The sequence below is a fragment of the Macaca thibetana genome, chromosome 11 (assembly GCF_024542745.1).
Source record: "Macaca thibetana thibetana isolate TM-01 chromosome 11, ASM2454274v1, whole genome shotgun sequence".
Lineage (NCBI taxonomy): Eukaryota > Metazoa > Chordata > Mammalia > Primates > Cercopithecidae > Macaca > Macaca thibetana.
In genome coordinates, this window is record NC_065588.1 from 72,966,580 (window position 1) to 72,987,455 (window position 20,876).

Sequence of the window (20,876 nt, forward strand, 5' to 3'; positions counted from 1 at the left end):
TGTGGTCAGCAGCTGTGGGGAATATTGAGTTTTTGGTCAGTGAGATGAACAAGTCTATATTGCAGACAATCACACAGGCAAGGGAAGCTTTTTTTTTTTTTTTTTTGAGACAGAGTGTTACTCCCACCCAGGGTGGAATAGAGTGGTGCGATCTCTGCTCACTGCAACCTCTGCCTGCCGGGTGGGTTCAAGCGATTCTCCTACTCTCCTGCCTTAGCTTCCCAAGTAGCTGGGACTATAGGCATGTACTACCACACCCAGCTAATTTTTTGTATTTTTTCCTAGAGACAGGGTTTGATGATATGTTGGCCAGGCTGGTCTCATACTCCTGACCTCAGGTGATCTGCCTGCTTCGGCCTCCCAGAGTGCTGGGATTACAGGCGTGAGCCACTGCGCCTGACCGGGAAGTTTTAACTAGGCCAAACATGGTGGGCTATAGCTGGGTTTCAGATAACTCATGTTAGATCTAAAAAATGGATGCTGAGTCAGCAACCATAATAAAGAAATTTTTGACACTTTTTAATTTTAGCCCGGTCTTATAGGTAAGTGATAAGTCATTGTCATGTTAACTTGCATTTCCCTAATGGCAGATGATGTTAAATATTTTTTCATGTGCATATTTGCCATTTGTATATCTTGTTTATCGAAGTGTCTCTTCATGTCTGTATGACTTTGCCAGGGCTCCCATAACAGAATGCTACAAACTGGGTAACTTAAACAATGGAAAATTTTTTTCTCCACAATTTTGGAGGCTAGAAGTCCAAGATCAAGTTTCTTCTGAGGTCTCTCTCCTTAGCTTGCAGATGGCTGCGTTCTCATACTCTTACATGATCTCTTTATGTATCCAAATTTTCTCCTTTTTAAAAAGACAGTAATCACATTGGATTAGGGCCCACCCAATGGCCTCATGTTAATTTAATCACCTCTTTAAAGGCCCTAGCTCCAAATACAGTCTGTTCTGAGGTACAGGGGTTAGAGCTTCAACATATGAGTTTTGGGGGTATACGTTTCAGCCGATAATAGTGTCTTTTGCCTATTTCCTAGTTGATTATTTATTTTACTGTCAAGTTATGAGAGCTGTTTATGTATCTTAGGCACTAGTACTTTGTTGTGATTTGCAATTATTTTCTCCCAGTCTGTAGCTTGTCTTTTCAGCCTTTGTATTAGTCTGTTCTCACACTGCTAATAAAAACATACCCAAGACCAGGTAATTTATAAAGGAAGGAGGTTAAATTGACTCTCAGTTACACATGGCTGGGGAGGCCTCACAATCATGGCAGAAGGCAAGGAGGAGCAAAGTCACGTCTTACATGGTGATAGGCAAAAAAGTGTGTGCAGGGGAACTCACATTTATAAAACTATCAGGTCTTGTGAGATTACTCACTATCTCACTAGAATAGCATGAGAAAGACCCACTTCCATGATTCAATTACGTCCTACCGTTTCTCTCCCATGACAGGTGGGAATTATGGGAACTACAATTCAAGATGAGATTTGGGTGGGGACACAGCCAAACCACATCAGACTCATAACAGAGTCTTTCTCAGAGCAAGAGTTTTAATTTTGATGAAGTCTATTTGACCAATTTTTCTTTTTATGAATTGTGCTTTTCGTGTCAAGTCTGAGTTTTCTTTGCCTAGCCTGAGATCCCAGATTGTCTTCTATTGTTTTAAGTTTATAATTTTGCTTTTAACATTCAAGTTCATGATTAATTTTGAGTTATTTTTTGTATAAAGTGTGAAAATTAAGGTTGAGCTTCTTTTTTCTTTTTTTTGCCTATGGCTATCCAGCTGCTCTAGTAACATTTCTTCCATTGAATTGCTTTTACATTGTTGTAAAAAATCAGTTGAGCATATTTGTCGTTTTTATTTCTGGGTCTTCTGTTTCATTGATTTATGTATCTATCCCTCAGCCAATACTACACAGTCTTGATTACTATAGCTATATAATAGGTCTTGAAGTTTAGTAGTTTGCTTCTTCTCACTTTATTCATCTCTTTCAAAATAGTTTTAGCTATTTGTTTTCTTTTACTATGTAAATTTTAGGTTTAACTTGTCTATTGTCTACTTGCTGGGATTCTGATATTAAATTTATATGTCAGTTGGAGAATTGACAGTTTTTACCATGTTAAAATTTCCAGTCCGTCATTATGGCATGCCTCCTTATTTATTTAGATATTCTTTGACTTCTTTTATTGGTGTTTTGTAGTTTCCAGCATAAAAGATACTGTACATGTTTGGTTACACTAATTTCTGTCTCCTCATGCCCACTTAAGGATACCTCTCCAGCAGTTCTCTACACTTAATATCATTAGTTTTGGCTCTACCAGATCATTTCTGTTAGTGATAATTTCTCTCATCTTAGAAAACAAAAGCAAAATAAAAAACTTTATTTTTCTTTGATTCCATGTCACTTCTGGCTACTAGCCCAACTTCTTTGTAGTAAAATTCTTAAAAAGTTTTCTGTACTTGCTGTTCCCAGTTCCTTTTCTCCCATCTTTTCTTAAGTCAACTGCAGTCTAACATGTGCTCCACTTTCAAAGCAATGTGACCTCTGTATTGTTAAATCTAATGATTACTTGCAGTCTTCATTCTTCCTGACTTTTCAATAGCATTGATGTAGTTGATCTCTCTTTGATCAACTTCTTCACTTTTCTTCAGGGAAATACAAATCAAACAAGATAAAATTTGGTAGCCATTGGATCTCCCCAAATTAAGAAGTCTGATAAATCGAAGTATAGTGAAAGAGAACTCACACATTGCTAGTGAGAGCGTAAATTGTTACTACTACCTTGAAAGATAGTTGAAGATACTCATAAGTTCTATTAATACTAATATGTACTTACTCTAGAGAAACTTTCACAGATGAGACCCGTATAAGATTGTTCATTGCAATATGGTTTGTAGTAGCAAAAAGTGTAAGTGACTTGTATTTCATTTATTTATTTGTTTGTTTGTTTGTTGACTCTTTTATTATACTTTAAGTTCTAGGGTACATGTGCACAACGTGCAGGTTTGTTACATATGTATACATGTGCCATGTTGATGTGCTGCACCCATTAACTCGTCATTTACATTAGGTATATCTCCTAATGCTATCCCTCTCCACTCCCCCCACGACTTGTATTTTAATAGGTGCTTTGTTTTGAATGTCTCCCCTAAAACTCATGTTGAAATTTAATTGCCATTGTGATGGTATTAAGATGTGGGACTGCTGAGAGGTGATTAGGCTAAGAGGGCTCTGCCTTCATGAATGGATTAATGTCCTTATCAAGAGAGTGAGTTTGTTATTCGAGAGTGGGTTGTTCTAAAAGCGAGTTTAGTCCTCTCTTGTTTGCTCTCTCATGCTCTCTTGCCCTTGCACCTTCCACCATGGGATGATGCAGCAAGAAGGGCCTTGCCAGATGTGGGCCCCTTCACCTTGGACTGCTCAGCCTTCAGAACTGTAAGAAATACTTTATTTTCTTTACAAATTACCCAGTCCGTAGTATTCTATTATAGCAACACAAAGTGGACTAAGACAGTAGGAGAATATATCTGACTTATTCATGTAATGTAATACCATTTAGCAATGACATTGAATAAAGTAGAGCTACATGTATCAGCACAGATAAATCTCAAAAATGTAATGTTAACTGAAAAATTCTAGGTGTGATAGGATAAGTACTGTATGATGTATTTGTATAACTGAGTGTTAAGTGGGTCTTTTTTTGTCACCTTAGCATTTTTCCTGGAGCCTAAAGCTAAGGATAGTAACTGATAAAGGTTCCCTGCGTTATAAAGAGATGGTGTTGAATTTGTTGGCAAGTGGCCATGATTTGTTCTGGAACTTTAGCACCTCCAGCCTATACAAGATAAAAAAAGAATTTAATGTGAGGAAGGATTCTTTGAAGAGATATCAGCTCAAAATGGAGTGCTGTAGTTTTTATATTATCTTCCCAGTGGGTGAAAAACAATTTCTCTGAGAGATTTGGGGACTTTTCAGGAAGGAAGATGGTCCTTTAGCTGGATGCCTGCTGGGTTGCAGAAAATAGTTAGGCCTCCTCTCTGGAATGTTACCTGAGTAAAGTGTTAGAGAATTCTTGGGAAAAGTGTGATTTGGGTCTCCTGGAATTATGGAAGACCCAGAGACTGGGGCCTGCTGCTGCATTCCTGGAGAAGAATAAATGTAACAGATATATAAAATAGCTTCACAGTGGAGAAGCTGGAAGAGAGGACTTTCGCTATGTGTCTGGTGATGTTGAATCAAGAGCGTTTCCTTTGGGCCAGGCAAACACTTCAGAGGCTGTTCAGTCTAGTGCCATCTTGAAAGAAACTTAACAAAGAAAGTTGCCTCCTCAGCAGACACAACCTCAGGTATGTGCCACTGGAGTAGGAGCTGAGGAAGAGTTTTAAGAATTGTGCTGGAGAATGTTTCGTTTGTACCAGAGAATGTTACAGAGGGAAGTCTTGTCAGAGAAAGTCAGAACTGGACAGTGACTGAAGTGGTAAACAGCAGATTTCATTCAGGAACTTTGCAATAGTGGAAAAGATACCTCAGTATAGAACTGGACTGAATTCCAAATACAGCAAGGACAGGTGGGGATTTATAGTCAACAAGCAGAATGAGGGGTGTTAGCAGATGGAAAATTACCAAGAGAAGACATCAAGGGCAGGGTATTCTTGCTAAAACAACTTAACAGAATTCCCCACCCTCAGTATCTGATGACCTTGGCCTGCCTGGTCAAGCAGGCCAAGGTCATCAGATACTGAGGGTGGGGAATTCTCTCTAATTGACTTAGCAGAATTCTTACAAAAATTGGGATATGCAGGCCCCCAAATGGCAAGGGCCAACATTGAGGCCTAGTTGAGAAGAGGGCTCAGAGGAGCCTGACTAAAGTTTGGTCAAGTGGAAAGTTAGTCCCCACAGGGTGAATTTCAGATCTCTCAAAATGTCCTACAAGAGAGACCCCAAGGTTAGGCGTCTCCCATGATTGAGGGTATTTGATAGCTAAGAGAAAACTACAAAGCTCCAGCCATGTGTGTTAGTCTGTTGTCACACCGCTATAAAGAAATACCCGAGACTGGGTGATTTATAAAGGAAAGATATTTAATTGAGTCACAGTGCCACATGGCTGGGGAGGCCTCAGGAAACTTGCAATCATAGTGGAAGGGGAAGCAGGCATGTCTTATGTGGTGGCAGGAAAGAGGAGAGGGGTACATGAAGGAGGAACTGTCAAACGCTTATGAAACCATCAGATCTCATGAGAACTCATTATCATGAGAACAACATGGTGGAAACTGCCCCCATAATCCAGTCACCTCCCGTCAGGTGCTTCCCTCAATACCTGGGGAATACAATTCAAGATGAGATTTGGATGGGGACACGGAGCCAAACCGTATCACCATGGAATACAGATTTTATCTCTTCTCAGTTCTCCACTCTTATTTTCATCCGTTAGTAGGCACAATAATGGTTTCCCAAAGATATCAGGTCCTAATCTCTGGAACCTATAAATGTTACCTTATCAGGAAAAAGAGTTTTTACAGAGATAATTAAGTATCTTGAGATGGAGGGATTATTTTGGTTAGCTGAGCCCTAAATGTAATCACATATATCCATGTAAGAAGGAGGTGGAGGGAGATTTGAACATACACACAGAGGAGAAGGCAATGTAAAAACAGTGGAGAGAGATTTGAAAATGTTGGCCTTAATTATGCCAGTACGCAAGAGGGGTAGAAGAGGCAAGGAACAGATTCTCCCTTAGAGCCTCTGGAGGGAGCAGAGTGTGTGGCCCTGCTGACATTTTGACATTAGCCTAGTGATGATTTTGGACTTCTGATCTCCAGAACTATAAGATAATGAATTCGTGTTGTTTTAAACCACTAAGTTTGTGGTAATTTATTAGAGCAATACTAAACTAGCACATATACCACCATACAATATATACAGTTTTCAAAAAGTTCATGGAAAATGTGTATTATGAAAAATCTGTATGTGGATTTCAAATTTTTTTTGCACCAAAATAAACTTTTAACTAACTTGTTGTAACATGTCTAAACCAGATCTAGTTTGAGGCATTAAGAAGGATAAGACATCAGTTTGAAAAGAGCCCTTGTCAGAGCAACATGAATTCTACTAAAATCGAAACAAGAACAAACATCATATTTATGGTGAAGCTCGGGTAGAAGATGGTGAAATCATTGATGCTTTGTGAAAGTTTATGGGGACAATGCCCCAAACAAATCAGCAGTATATAAATGGATAACTTGTTTTAAGAAAGGATAAGATGATGTTGAAGATGAAGCCAGCAGCAGAAGACCATCGACGTCAATTTGTGAGGAAAAAATTCATCTTGTTCATGCCCTAATTGAACAGGGTGGAGGATTAACAGCAGAAACAAGAAGCAACACCAGAGACATCTCAACTGGTTCAGCTTATACAATTCTGACTGAAGAGGTTGAGCCAACTTTCCACAAGATGGGTGCCAAAACCCTTGCATACATACTGGCTGCAGACAAGAGCAGAGTTTTTAATCAAGATCCTGAAGCATTTATTTGAAGAATTGTAACAGGAGATGAACATGTCTTTACCAGTATGATCCTGAAGACAAAGCACAATCAAAGCAATGGCTACCAGTGGTCTACTCAAAGCAAAAGCAAAAAGTCAGGAGTAAAGGTTGTGGTAACAGAATTTTGGATGCTCAAGGCATTTTGCTTGTTTATTTTCTGGAGTGCCAAAGAATGACAACATCTGCTTCTTATGAGAAGGCTAGCCAAAGCTTTAGCAGAGAAAATGCCTGGGAAAGCTTTACCAGAGAGTCCTTCTCTACTGTGACAATGCTCCTACTAATTTCTGTCATCAAAAAGGACAATTTTGGGAGTTTCAATGAGAAATCATCAGACATCCACCTTATAGTTCTGAATTAGCTCCTTCTAACTTCTTTTTGTTCCCTAATCTTAAAAAATCTTTAAAGGGCACCCATTTTTTTCAGGTAATAATGTGAAAAATATTGCATTGACGTGGTTAAATTCTCAGGACCTTCAGTTTTTTAGGGATGAACTAAATGTCTGATATCATTTACAAAAGTGTCTTGAACTTGATGGGGCTTTATTATGTTGAGAAGTGAAGTTTATATTTTTTATCTTTTGATTCCATTTTTTTCTGCAAACTTTTTGAGGTCCCCTCATACGCCTCACCTTACGATGGGACCACATCCCCCTAAACTCATCATAAGTCAGAAATGCATTTAATACTCTGTTAAATCCATCATAAAGTTAAAAATTATAAGTTGAACCATTGTGAGTCCAGATACTTCTCTACTTATGATGGTGGTTATGTCCTGATAAACCCATTGTAAACTTGAAAAAATTATTGTCCACCATCCTTAGTCCTCTGTAATAATTTATTTGCATAGCACAGGGGAACACAAAATAGGTCATTTAACTGCCTGGGACAAAGAAGGCTATGGTGACTCTTGAATTGTTAATTGAATTGTAATTTGTAAAGGTTTGCCTGAGCCTGAGATGGGGTGTGTCTTTTAAGTAGAATAGCTAACATGAGCACAGAGATACTGAGGTTTTTAAAAGTACATGACTTCTTGGAATGACTGGTGTACGTAAATGTGTAGGATGTGTAGAAGGGAACGCTGGGTACTAAAGCTGGAAAAAGCAAATTGGGACCACTTCATGAAGGATTTTGTATGATTGCTGAAATGTACTCTGTTTACCCTATATGTATGATTTTAAGGATTTTAAATAAGGGAGTGATAGGGACAGTAATATGGGTAGACCATTTGTGAGAATATTAATACAGAGGAAGGGATGGATTTGTTTTGAGAAAAGAAGGATTGTGACTTGGTGAATATTTGAAGCTGTGGGATAAAGAATCAAGGGGGAATAAGTTTTCTTTTTTTTTTCTTTTTTGAAGAGCTGGGGTCTTGCTCTGTTGCCCAGGAGTGCAGTGGTGTGATCACAGTTTACTGTAGGCTCAAGTGATCCTCCCATCACAGCCTCCTGAGTCGCTGGGATTACAGGTGCATGCCATCAAGCCCAGCTAATTTTTTTATTTTTATTTTTATTTATTTATTTTTGAGACAGAGTCTTGCTCTGTCATCCAGTCTGTGTTGCAGTGGCACGATCTTGGCTCACTACAACCTCTTCTGGGTTGAAGTGAATCACTTGCCTCAGCCCACTGAGTAGCTGGGATTACAGGCACACCTGCCACCACGCCTGGCTAAATTTTTGTATTTTTAGCTGAGATGTGGTTTTACCATGTTGGTCACATTGGTCTTGAACTCCTAAACTCAAGCAATCCACCCACCATGGCCTCCCAAAGTGCTGGGATTACAGGCGTGAACCACTGTGCCTGGCCTTTTAAATTTTTATTTTTAGAGACAGAGTCTCACTATGTTCCTCAGACTGGTCTCAAACTCCTGGCTCATGTGATCCTTCCTCATCAGCCTCATGAGTTGTGGGGATTATAAGTATGTACCACTGCACCAAGCTGAATGTTTCTGGCTTGGACATTTTGATAGTTAGAAATGCCTTCTAGTAAATAGCACAGGAAAGACAGAAGTATAAATTGTGGAAATGGTGGAAAGGAAAAAAAAATCTTTAGATGATCTATTAAAATTGTATATCTAATTCTGTTACTTCCTTCCTCAAAACTCCCTGATTGGTCTCGGTTGCCTGCTGAACTAGATGCCTAAATGTCTTTGTTTATTCTCAAAGATGGGGTTTTTGCACTTCTCTTCTAAGAGATAGTTTACACTACTTTTTAGGATTTTCAGCTATGTTTCTTTGCCATTCAAATTACATTTTGGTAATTACATTTAAATAATTTACACATGCACTTGATGCAAACATTTAAAAAACCAAAATAAAACAACTTAAATTAAAATACTTAGAAGGTGCTTTTTCCTTGGAATTTTCCAGAGTCATTTTATGTCTGCCCTAGTTTTCTGGGACCTAGTGAAAATGTGGCCACGACTTGAGTGTAGGCTGCTGATAAGAACAGTTGGCTTGTGGTGGAGAAGGGAGGTCAAGGGGAAGAGTAAAGGTCACTTTCATAATATTATCAACTAGGAGATACATAAAAATAATACTAGTCATAATCTTTACAGGATGAAATTGATAATCTCAAATGAAATATTAAATTGGCCATATTCTATAATGTAAGAGCCTGTTGGCATTTTTATGCCCAATCAAGTGGGCATATTAATCCATATACAGTGTTATGTATTCCCTGGAATATATTTGAATAAGGATGATTGAACAACTTTATAATGAAGAAACACTAAATACATTGAGTATTAAAAATGGAGGAAAAATAATATGGAAATAAGGAAGTATTCTCATTTTACTTTTCCAATATTGCATTTGATGTTTTTGCCAATGGCATCGGCCATGGAGTGAAAACACACACACACACTCTCTCTCTCTGTCTCGCGCGCATGCAGGAGAGTTGATAGTACTTGTATTCTTACAATATTCAAATATATCTAAAATCAGAGATGATAGTTTAACATCGTGGCTGCATATAAGATAAATCTGTGAACATTAGTAGTAAAACCGTATACTAGTTATAACCAGCTTCAAAATACAATGAAAATGATTTATATAGATCCATTTCCCAAATTTATATAGATTCATTTATCCATTTAGTTGTTTATCAAACTAAACGACTCTCAGAATCATGTTAGTCTGGATAAGCTATGTTTTGCTGCAGTAACAACCTTAAATTTCAGTGGCTTAGCTGAGCGTGGTGGTGTGCACCTGTAGTACCAGCTACTCAGAAGGCTGAGACAGGAGGATTGCTTGAGCCCAGGAGTTCGAGGCTGTAGTGGGTGATGATCACGTCTGTGCATAGCCACCATACTCTAGCCTGGACAACATGGTGAGACCCTGTCCCTTAAAAAAATGTTAGTAGTTTATGCTACACATACATTGTGGGTTGGATAGTAGCTATTCTATCCAGTGATTATCTCTACTCTCGAGAAGATTGCCAGTCTCCTTGGCAGTTGGAAAGAAAGACTGGGGAATTGCATATTGGCTCTTAAACTTGTTCTCTGAAAGCAATAGATCCTTTTTATTCATATTCCATTGGTTAAGATCACATGGTCCATCACTTGGGCACACTTACCTTTCAAAGGGCCAAGGGTGTACAGTTCGACCTTGTGCCTGAGAAGAGAAATGAAAATATTTCATGAATAGCACTAATAATTGTAGCAGTATTGAAATATAAAAATGAAAACCAAAAAAGCACAAGGAAAAGATTAATACATGTGGCTATAAAGGGTATAATCTCTGAATTATATTGAAAGCATAAATGAACAGTTCTAAACATGGAACAGACGTCTTTAGATCAGTATGAAAAAGATTAATATTTAATCTTATATATATATATAAAAGTCTAATTCAAATATATTAAGCAAATTTCAGGAGTCAAGTACAATAAAATGACCAAAAGATATGAACAGGTAATTCCCAAAAGATGAAATAGGATAGGAAAATATATTTAAAGTTGCATTTGCAAGTCCTTTTTTTTTTTTTTTTTTTGAGACCGAGTTTCGGTCTTGTTGTCCAGGCTAGAGTGCAGTGGCACAATCTCTGCTCACTGCAACCTCCGCCTCCTGGGTTCAAGTGATTCTCCTGCCTCAGCCTCCTGAGTAGCTGGGATTACAGACATGAGCCACTACGCCCAGCTAATTTTGTATTTTTAGTAGAGATGGTATTTCTCCATGTTGGTCAGGCTGGTCTCAAGCTCCTGACCTCAGGTGATCTGCCCACCTTGGCCTCCCAAAGTGCTGGGATTACAGGCATGAGCCACTGTGCCCAGCAAGTCTTTCTTACTCTATTTAAGTAGTGGAGAATTTAAAAATAACACCCAGTACTAGTGAGTTTATGGAGAAATAGTTAATCACGTATTGCTGTTCAGATTATAATTCTTTTGCAAAACAATTTAGATACCATGTTAAGAACCATAAAAATACTCATACCCTTTAATTTAAGAATCCGTCTCTAGGAGTTTACCCCAGTTAAAATGAAGAAATATTAAATGAGTTAAAGTATTTTTCAGTAGTGAGGAAAAATTCATCCATTTATTCTTTCATTTAAGGAGACCAGTATTATTTGTGCTAGGCTCTGTCCTAAGCACTGGGCATACACAAATGATTAAGATAGGATTCCCACCCTGCATAGCTTAAAGTTTAATGGTGAAGAGAATGTTAGGGGAAGACAGAGAAGAAGAATGCCTAAAATACACAATCTCAGCTCAGTTAGGACATGTAAGAATAACCTAAAAATGTTCAGCAATTGGGAAATGTTTCAGAACATTTTGATACATTGGTATATGCAGTGGTATATATTGGTATATGCAGAGTGACTAACGGTTCAAAGCAGTACTTATAAAAACTATATGTAATGGCATAAAGAAACATAAAAGGGAAGAATATTAAGGGTGTGAGTACTATGATTACAGACTATGTAAAAATACATAAACATTTGGGGAAATAAAGATTGTAAAGGAGTGTCGAAAGAAATCTGAAACAAATAAGGTTAGATTAAAAACAATAGTTCCCCCTTAAAACACATAACTTCAGTCTAGTAATGAGAAAAAAAAAAATCAAAGAAATCCAGTTGAGGGTCGTTCTACAAAATACCTGACTAGTTATTCTCAAAACCGTCAAGGTCATCAAAAACAAGGAAAGTCTGAGAGGCGTCACAGCCAAGAGTAACCTAGGGAGTCATGAGAACTGCGTGTAAGGTGGTATCCTGGATGGGATCCTGGAACAAAAGGGACATTAGACAAAAACTAATGAACTCTGCTCGAAGTATGGACTTAGTTAATAATAGTGTATCAATATTGGTTCTTTAAAGGTAATGTATCATACTGTTAGCTGTTGATAATAGGGGAAACAGCGTGGGGAATATGAGAACTACTCTCGACATTGTTTTTGTAAATCTAGAACTCTTATACAAAATGAAGCTTATTTGTAAAGAGATAGGAAGAGGAGAGAAACACATGCATATAGGCATGTGCTTAAGTGTTCGTCAGGCTGGGTGTGGCGGAGCACACCTGTAATCCCATTGGGAGACCGAGGTGGGTGGATCACTTGAGGTCAGGAGTTTGAGACCAGCCTGGCCAACATGGTGAAACCCCGTCTCTACTAAAAATACAAAAATTAGCTGAGCTTGGTGGCACTCATCTGTAGTCCCAGCTACTCTGGAGACTGAGGCAGGAGAGTCAGTTGAACCCAGGAGGTGGAGGTTGCAGCGAGCCAAGATAATACCACTGCACTTCAGCCTGGGTGACAGAGCGAGACTCTATCTATCTCTAAATAAATGAATAAATAAATATTCATCAGATGTCCGTGGAAAGACATTACAATACACTACATACAATACAATACATATATTGTTACACATACATGTATAGATAAGGATTAATGTTAGAAGGAAATGAAGTGAAAACCATTATTTAAGGAAGCTAAGATTGATGAATATTTTCCCAAATGTTTTCCTAAATCAGTTTTGTTCAGTCTTTCGTGAAAGACAGTTCATCACAAAGATAAATACCTTATGTTCTCACCCATACATGAAAGCTAAAGAAGTTAATCTCAGAAGTAGAGAGTAGAATAGTGGTTACTAGAGGCAGGAAAGAGGAGGAGGGGGATAAAGGTTGGTTAATGGATATAAAAGTACAGCTAGTTAGGAGGAATAAGTCCTAGTGTTCTATAGTACTACAGAGTGACTAATTAACAATTTATTGTATATTTTCAAATTTAGAAGCACAGATTTTGAATGTTCCCAACACAAAGAAATGATCAATTTTGAGGTGATGGATATGCTGATTATCCTGTTTTGGTCATTGTACATTGTATACATATTTTGAAATATCACACTGTATCCCATAAATATGTACAATTATTATGTGTCAATTAAAAGTAATAAAAGCCGAGAAAACATGGTGTTTCAGGTAGGTTGTAAGAGTCTGTCTTGAGTATAGTGCCATCTGCTGGTACTGTTAACTAATTACATTTTAGAAGAGTTATTTTATGATTTTGTAGGGGAAACTGGTTTTTCTTGCCATTTGTTGTTCACTTGGTTATGTATTTTTATGCTTACGCCCTCTTTTTATTATAAACAATAAGCATTCCTTTAAAAATCCTTATGATATCCCTATAATTTAGAAGAAATCACTACCTTAGGTTTTCCTTTGTTGCCAATTCCCCCCCCCCCCATTTCTATGGCTGTAGCAAAATGCCTTTATTTTGCAAATGTAATTTGGAGTGAAATAATTTTCTTAAAAGGAGCTTTATATGTTTGCTTTTGTTTGTTTTATTGTTTGTTTATTTTTTGAGACGGAGTCTCGCTCTGTCGCTCAGGTTGGAGTGCAGTGCAGTGGCGCGATCTCGGCTGACTGCAAGCCCCGTCTCCCGGGTTCACACCATTCTCCTGCCTTAGCCTCCAGAGTAGCTGGGACTACAGGCACGAGCCACCACGCCTGGCTAATTTTTTTGTATTTTTAGTAGAGACGGGGTTTCACCATGTTAGCCAGGATGGTCTCAATCTCTTGACCTCGTGATCCGCCCGCCTCGGCCTCCCAGAGTGCTGGGAGTACCGGCGTGAGCCACCGCGCCTGAGAAAGCCTAGAGATCGAGTCTCGTCATGTTGATTTCTCTTAGCCGCAGTGTTTTATCACAGCTCAGCTTGTCCCAGTGCTTCCCATTCCTGTCTACTATTCCTGTCTATTGTCTGCTACCTATAGTAGCAGATTTTGGAGGTAATTTCTCTTCTTCCAGTTCTCTTCAAAGCCATGGCTATTAAAACAAACAAACAAAAAGCCTTATGACTATCAAGTAGATAATGTTAAGAGTCTTCCAAGTGGCTATAATTTTTTAAAATATATGAAATCATTGTATGTTCCCCTTAGAACTTGGAGAGTGTCTAATCTAGAAGTTTCAGAACTTTTTTTTTTAGAAAGCAGCTAAACCTTTAATTGAATAAATCTTGTATAAAGCTGCATGTCCTGGGGTCGTACATAAGCAAACCCAAACCCAATTCAATGAAAACAGTGACATGAAACTTAAGTCTCTCTAGAGACTTTATCAGTTGGAAATCCTCAACTAACCTCTAACTTAGGACCTTCTACTGAATCATGATCCAATAAGGCAAATGCATAGCTAGTATGGCTAATCAAGTAATTGCTTTGCTTCCAGGTTCAGCCTGTAGAAACCCTGTGCTCATGCTCTGAAGCTGAGCTCTCTGAACCTCTTCTGGTTTAGTGTTGTCAGATTCATGAGTTGTCCTTTGCCCAGATAAACTATGCTAAATTTAATTTGCTTAAAGTTTTTAATACCCAGTATCTAAAAACAAATAACGAAGTGCTTTGTTTAAGATGGGAATGAGGCTGAGTGCAGTGGCTCACGTCTGTAATTCCAGCACTTTGGGAGGCCAAAGTGGCGGATCACATGAGGCCAGGAGTTTGAGACCAGCCTGGCCAACATGGTGAAACCCTGTCTCTACTAAAAATACAAAAATTAGCCAGGCATGGTGGTGTACGCCTGTAGTCTCAGCTACTCAGGAGGCTGAGGCAGGAGAATCGATTGTACTTGGGAGGCGGAGGTTGCAGTGAGCTGACATCATGCCACTGCACTCCAGCCTGGGTGACAGAGTGAAGCTCTGCCTCAAAAGAAGGGAATGAATGTGTGGAGTGTGAAATCTCTGAGCTCTTCCACTCTTACCTTGAGGCACCTCAGAGGAACTTTTTGCTTATTTTATTCATCCCTTTTTACAAAGGAGAGATCTGTACCCTATAGCAGTTAATTGACTTGCTAGGTGTACCCTAGGTAGGGGAGTGGCAGACTTTCAGTTCATTAGCCTCTCAGTCAAGGATTTTTTTTCTGTTATACGAAGCTGCTTCTGATGGAATTACTGTATTCTTAAAAGTTACAATGACCCATATATATATTTTAAAATTAATCTTGCTTTTCTTGGTAGAGATAGCAATTAAACTGCTTCTTGGTTTCCATTAACATTGAGGAAAAAGTACAGGATTTTAAAGAATTGAATTAACTAAATATTTGTATGTTGAAAATATATTTAATATATAATAGCAAATTTTTAACTTAAAATTATTATCTACATTTGTTAGATATGCTTATTTATATGAACATATTAAAAATATGTTTTTAAATTAGAACTGTTACACCTAGGCCTATTGATAGTTGTGGTTATCTTGATAGAGTGTTGTCATTTGTCACATTGACAAGGTACTAGTCCTAGAGATAAACCAGTATCCAGTCTGTTTAAAAGTGAGAAACAAAGTTCTTTATTACAAAATTTGGTAATACAGCAGGTTGGAGATTTTCTTATACACCTTTTCTTCAGTGAGTATAGCTCTGCCGCTCTAGAATTATTCGAGATATGTTTAGTTAAAGGCATCTTTTAAAAAATCAGATACCTTTTACTAAAGAAATAAAAACAACCTTATAGGTGGCACAAAGCAGATACTGATATTGGTTAATTTTAATATGTTACTGGAAAAAAAGTCTAATTTCCAGTAACATTTGTAAGCTCACATTTGGCAATGTCAGTGAAACTGAGAATACAATGTAATCATTATGTACAGTAAGTGAGGTCTCTGGGCATGATAATAAAATTAAAGTTAACTTGAAAACTTTATGATAGTAATCCTCAGAAAGATACTTATTTTTATTCTATTAATATTATTTGTATGTCAAAGCAATGCATTTGTCCATAGTAAAAAAGAATAGCATTTTGCCGTAGCACATTTTCAAATTCAAAGTTGTCTCAAGTTATGTTATTACCTTTTGGATATTATGTTGTCCTCATCTGTGTTTTTACTTATTATTGGAAGGCTCTTGCTTATAATATTTGACTTATTTTTCTTCCCTACTTTGTCTTTCCATTCTGGATTGGAAGTCCTTCAGGATGACAGGCTATATTCTGTATACATGCACAGTGATGCTCTGAGCCATAGTGGAGCCTGGTGCAAAAGGAAGAGTTAGTGATTCTGATGCTGTCTCTGTTTTAAAATGTTGATGTTTGGTTCGTGTGTGTGTGTGTGTGTGTGTGTGTGTTGCATTGGTTTTGTTTTAAAAATATTCCATTAAAATGTTGTTGTTTTTGTTGTTGATCTTGATTACTGAGTTTTTTGACACTCTCTTTAACATTGCACATGTCTTACCCTATCCTTGGTGGGGTCCCGGTGTTCATTGTAGAGAGCTTTATGTATAACAGGCTCTCAATACATGTTTTGTTGGTTATATTATTCCATTCTCCCTGAAAGCTGTGATGAAGTTTTTATTCTTTTTCAGGTATCTTACAGCCATATAGATGTCAAAGTAGAAGGTTAAAAAAATTATTTTCCCTGTGGTTGGAGAGACTAGAATCAGAAAAGAAAATTTAGAAATAAGAAAGTCTTACTGGCTTAGAAGTATTTTTCTTTACCCCACTGAATATAGAGCATAGACAGATTGAAAACTGGAATTCTGTGGATAAATTAAATAGAAGAGATTTAAAGAAATTAAATGGATAGGTCTTATGTATTGGCTTGCTTTGTTAGTTATTCAGAACATTGTATGTACTCAAAATACTAAGCCTACTTAAGCTATTCTATTTTAATGGAGTTTGAGAATAACCTCTTAAAAAATCATCTAGTGAACTATCTGCAGTATATTGTGAATCTTGGCTTAAGAATGATGTATATTTCCTTTCTTCTACTAATGTGGATATATAATTATTCCTGAGGTATTTTAACATTGGCTATAGCATTTTGATAAGGAACTAAGCATTTACTTGCTGAAAGATTATATGCTAAGCAGAATTTGTGTGAAACTTTTAAATTCCTTTTCATTGAAAATATTCAGATTGATAGTCTTCTAAATTTATGGTTCAAACGAATGAGTTTTAGAACTTCCCACACTATTTGAATGGCTAGAGTAAGCTAAATAGCTTTTTCCTCTAGTAAAATACTCTTAACTTTGTATGATTAAGTATCAGTGGAAGGTGGTTTATCAGAGGCGAGAGAGCATGTAGTGTTCTAAGGATTTCTTTCCAAATATTTTATGATTTTTCCTTTTATTTATATTTACACATATGTTTGTGAAAAATATCAGAAACACAGCAGTTTCAACAGATGTTATTGGAGCTGAACAAACTCAGTTTTTCTGTTTTTATATAAAAGAAACAATTGTATTTTTGTGCTATGTTATATTGGGGAAATTTACTGTATATAGCAAATTTTGTATTTTTGATAGAAAATTACAGCATGTAAGCTTTGAATGGATGTAATATTCTTTGAAACTGTCATACATTTTTATGTAAATTAAATCTTACATGTATAGATTTTTATATAAAACCTTTTTAAAAGGATATTGACATTTTTAGGCCTATTCAAGCAGATTTACTTTTATCAGCACTGCTCCGTTCCTTAATCATTTAATGGTAGCTGGGCGCATGAAAGAGTTTTAGGAAAGGTGGTATCTGAGAATAATAGAAAAACAATATCCATAGGTTCCTTCCTTTAGGACCTTAGAGTTTATTTGAGGAATAGAGTAGTGCATGTGATGAAGGTTTTAAAAGTAGAGTGTTAGAGCTGTGGGTCATACTAGAATAATAGAAAAATTGGTCAGAGAGAATGAGTTGATTTGATGATGAGGTAAGAGAGTTCTATGGAGCTGAAGATTAACCTCAGTTGCTAAGTTGTTACTTGTTTCTGATCTTACAGATTTTTTTAGCTTGAGAATGTGTAAAATGGGTAGATCTCTTTGAACAAGCTTTTTCCCCAAAGAGCGTAGACTTGGCCACACACACACGGTGGCTCCTGCCTGTAATCTCAGCTCTTTGGGAGGCTGAGGCGGGCGGATCACGAGGTCAGGAGATCCACACCATCCTGGCTAACGTGGTGAAACCCTGTCTCAACTAAAAATACAAAAATTTAGCCGGGTGTGGTGGCACACGCCTGTAGTCTCAGCTACTGAGGAGACTGAGGCAAGAGAATCGCTTGAACCCGGGAGGCGGAGGTTGTAGTGAACTGAGATTGCATTACTGCACTCCAGCCTGGGCGACAGAGTGAGACTCCATCTCAAAAAAAAAAATAAATAAGTAAATAAAAGAGTATAGACTTTAGAATAAGGTAAACTTAATTATTTCAGTAATTAGCATTTCTCAAACAACAAAAAGCACTACTATAACATATATAAATATTTTCTGTACCTCTTTTTTCAATTCTTGCCTGTGTGTGATTTTCTTTTTAACAGGAAATCAAACCCCAAAGCCATTATAACCATGGATATGGTGAACCTCTTGGACGGAAAACTCATATTGATGATTACAGCACATGGGACATAGTCAAGGCTACACAGTAAGGTTTTTGTTGTAGTTGTTTTCTTTGGCATGTATATTTCAAGTGAAATATGAATCTGAATAACAGTCATATTACCTTGGGAAAAACATCCGTATATCTCAATTAAAAAATTAGTTTATGGGCCGGGTGTGGTGGCTCACACCTGTAATCTCAGCACTCTGGGAGGACAAGGAGGGTGGATCACCTGAGGTCAGGAGTTTGAGACCACCCTGACCAACATGGTGAAACCCCATTTCTACTAAAAATATAAAAATTAGCCGGGCATGGTGGCGGATGCCCTATAATCCCAGCTACTTGGGAGGCTGAGGCAGGAGAATCGCTTGAACTCAGGAGGTAGAGGTTGCAGTGAGCTGAGATTGTGCATTCCAGCCTGGGCAACAAGAGTGAAACTCTGTCTCACAAAAAAAACAAAAAGAAAAGAAAATTTAGTTTATTTCCCATTGGTTAATTGAATGTGTCTGTTTGCTTTTGGTACTTGCTGATCTTTCCAGAAGTATGTTATTAGGCCCTAAGAATATTAAGGTTAGTTATGGTGAATTGGAAAATTTTGTTAGAATTAAAGCACTTTAAATGGAAAACATTAGTGTGCATCCAATATTCTGCCCCCGCAACCAGGTACACAGATTAGAAATAAGACGTAGTTAATGTCATATTTACTTATTTATTTAACCTAGGAAAATATCACAGAGTTTTCTAAAATATCATCAAAATACCGTATTATCAGTCTTTGAGGAAGGGAAAGGAAAAGGATAAATCTGACTTTTTATAATGCAAATTATATGGAAGTTGAAATAACAACAGTTATTTTCATCTGCAAAGAGGAGAAACTAGTTCATAGGTTCTTGAGCTTTAAGAATTGTCTGAAATTGGACAGATGTGGAAGTTCATGCCTATAATCCTAACACTTTGGGAGGCCAGTGTGGGAAGATCACTTGAGATCAGGAGTTTGAGACCAGCTTGGGCAACAGAATGAGACCCTGTCTCTAAAAAAAAAAAAAAAAAAAAATAGGGCATTGTATTAGTCCGTTCTCTCACTCCTATAAAGAAATACTGAGACTGGATAATTTATGAAGAAAAGAGATTTAATTGGCTCATGACTCTGCAGGCTGTACAGGAAGCATAGTGGCTTCTGCTTCTGAGGCGTCTTCAGGAAACTTTACAATCATGGCGGGAGGTGAAGGGGAAGCGGGTACATCTTACATGGCTGGAGCAGGAGGAAGAGAGAGTGGGGAGAGAGTGGGGAGGAGGTATTGCACATTTCCGAACAGCCAGATCTCATGAGAACTCTCACAAGAACAGTACCAAAGGGATGGTGCCAAACCATCCATGAAGGATCCACCCCTGTGATCCAATCACCTCTCACCAGGCCCCATCTCCAACATTGGGGATTACAATTGAACATAAGATTTGGGTGGGGACATAGATCCAAACCATGTCAGGCATGATGGCGTACTCCTGTGGTCCCAGCTACTCAGAAGGCTGAGGTGGGAAGACTGCTTGTGCCTGGGAGTTTGAGGCTGCAGTGAGATATGGTCATGCCAATACACTCCAGCCTGGGCGAAAGAGTGAGACCCCCATCTCAAAACAAAACAAAACAAAACAAGCAAAAAAAGAATTGTCTGAAGTTCATTGCATCCCACAGAATTATTAGTCATATTTGCTTAGGGTGTGTATTTTTCTTGGTCTTTCTGATCATCTGCATATTTTCCTCAAGAAGAAATCTTTTTTTTTTTTTTGAGACGGAGTCTCACTCTGTCGCCCGGGCTGGAGTGCAGTGGCCGGATCTCAGCTCACTGCAAGCTCTGCCTCCCGGGTTTACGCCATTCTCCTGCCTCAGCCTCCCGAGTAGCTGGGACTACAGGCGCCCGCCACCTCGCCCGTCTAGTTTTTTGTATTTTTTAGTAGAGACGGAGTTTCACTCAAGAAGAAATCTTAAACTGGGATCTGTTATGCCAGTAGGTCAACTAAGACAGACAATATTTTTTATTTGTATTGTGAAATTATGAAATAACTCTTTCCTAGTATAAAGACTTGGTGTGCTTTTGGTCTTTAATATTCATTCTGTATAGTGCTGGAAACCTTAACACTACTCAGTGCAAACCAAATCTCAGAATAATGTGACCTTTATTACAACTTGCTAAGAAAGTGTGAATTACTTAACATTCTTACCTGGGCTCTGGGAGGAGCTTCAGACTTCCCTGAATGCCTTGGAATTATGTACAGAATTTTGTGTGTTGGAGCATGTTTCTGGGTAGAGTCCGTGACTTTCATTACATTTTTAAAGAGGTCTGTGATCCCCAAAAAGATTAAAAATGATTGATCTGAACAATTTGATTCTAAGGTGATCTCATCCTTTGCGTGGGTTTTGAGTGCAACAACATAGAGAAATCCAGTGACAGCTGTAAAGATTGTGTTTCTGTTTTCTTTTGTAGGTTTGTTTGTTTTTAGGTTTAAATAGATTATCTTATCTAAATACAGGTTGAGTATCCCTTATTCAAAGTACT

At 37.8% G+C, this 20,876-nt stretch overlaps 1 protein-coding gene across 3 annotated transcripts in view; it reads left to right on the plus strand.

The window, feature by feature from the left end:
* ZDHHC17 (zinc finger DHHC-type palmitoyltransferase 17) overlaps window positions 1-20,876 on the plus strand; it is an 89,697-nt gene that overhangs the window by 14,821 nt on the left and 54,000 nt on the right. For 2 of the 3 annotated variants that reach the window (XM_050749295.1, XM_050749294.1), the window contains exon 2: window positions 18,266-18,369. The exons of the other annotated variant lie outside the window; for it this stretch is intronic. In XM_050749295.1, coding sequence (XP_050605252.1) covers window positions 18,266-18,369 — 104 coding nt within the window. The remainder of the gene's footprint in view (window positions 1-18,265; window positions 18,370-20,876) is intronic. 3 annotated transcript variants of the gene reach the window in all.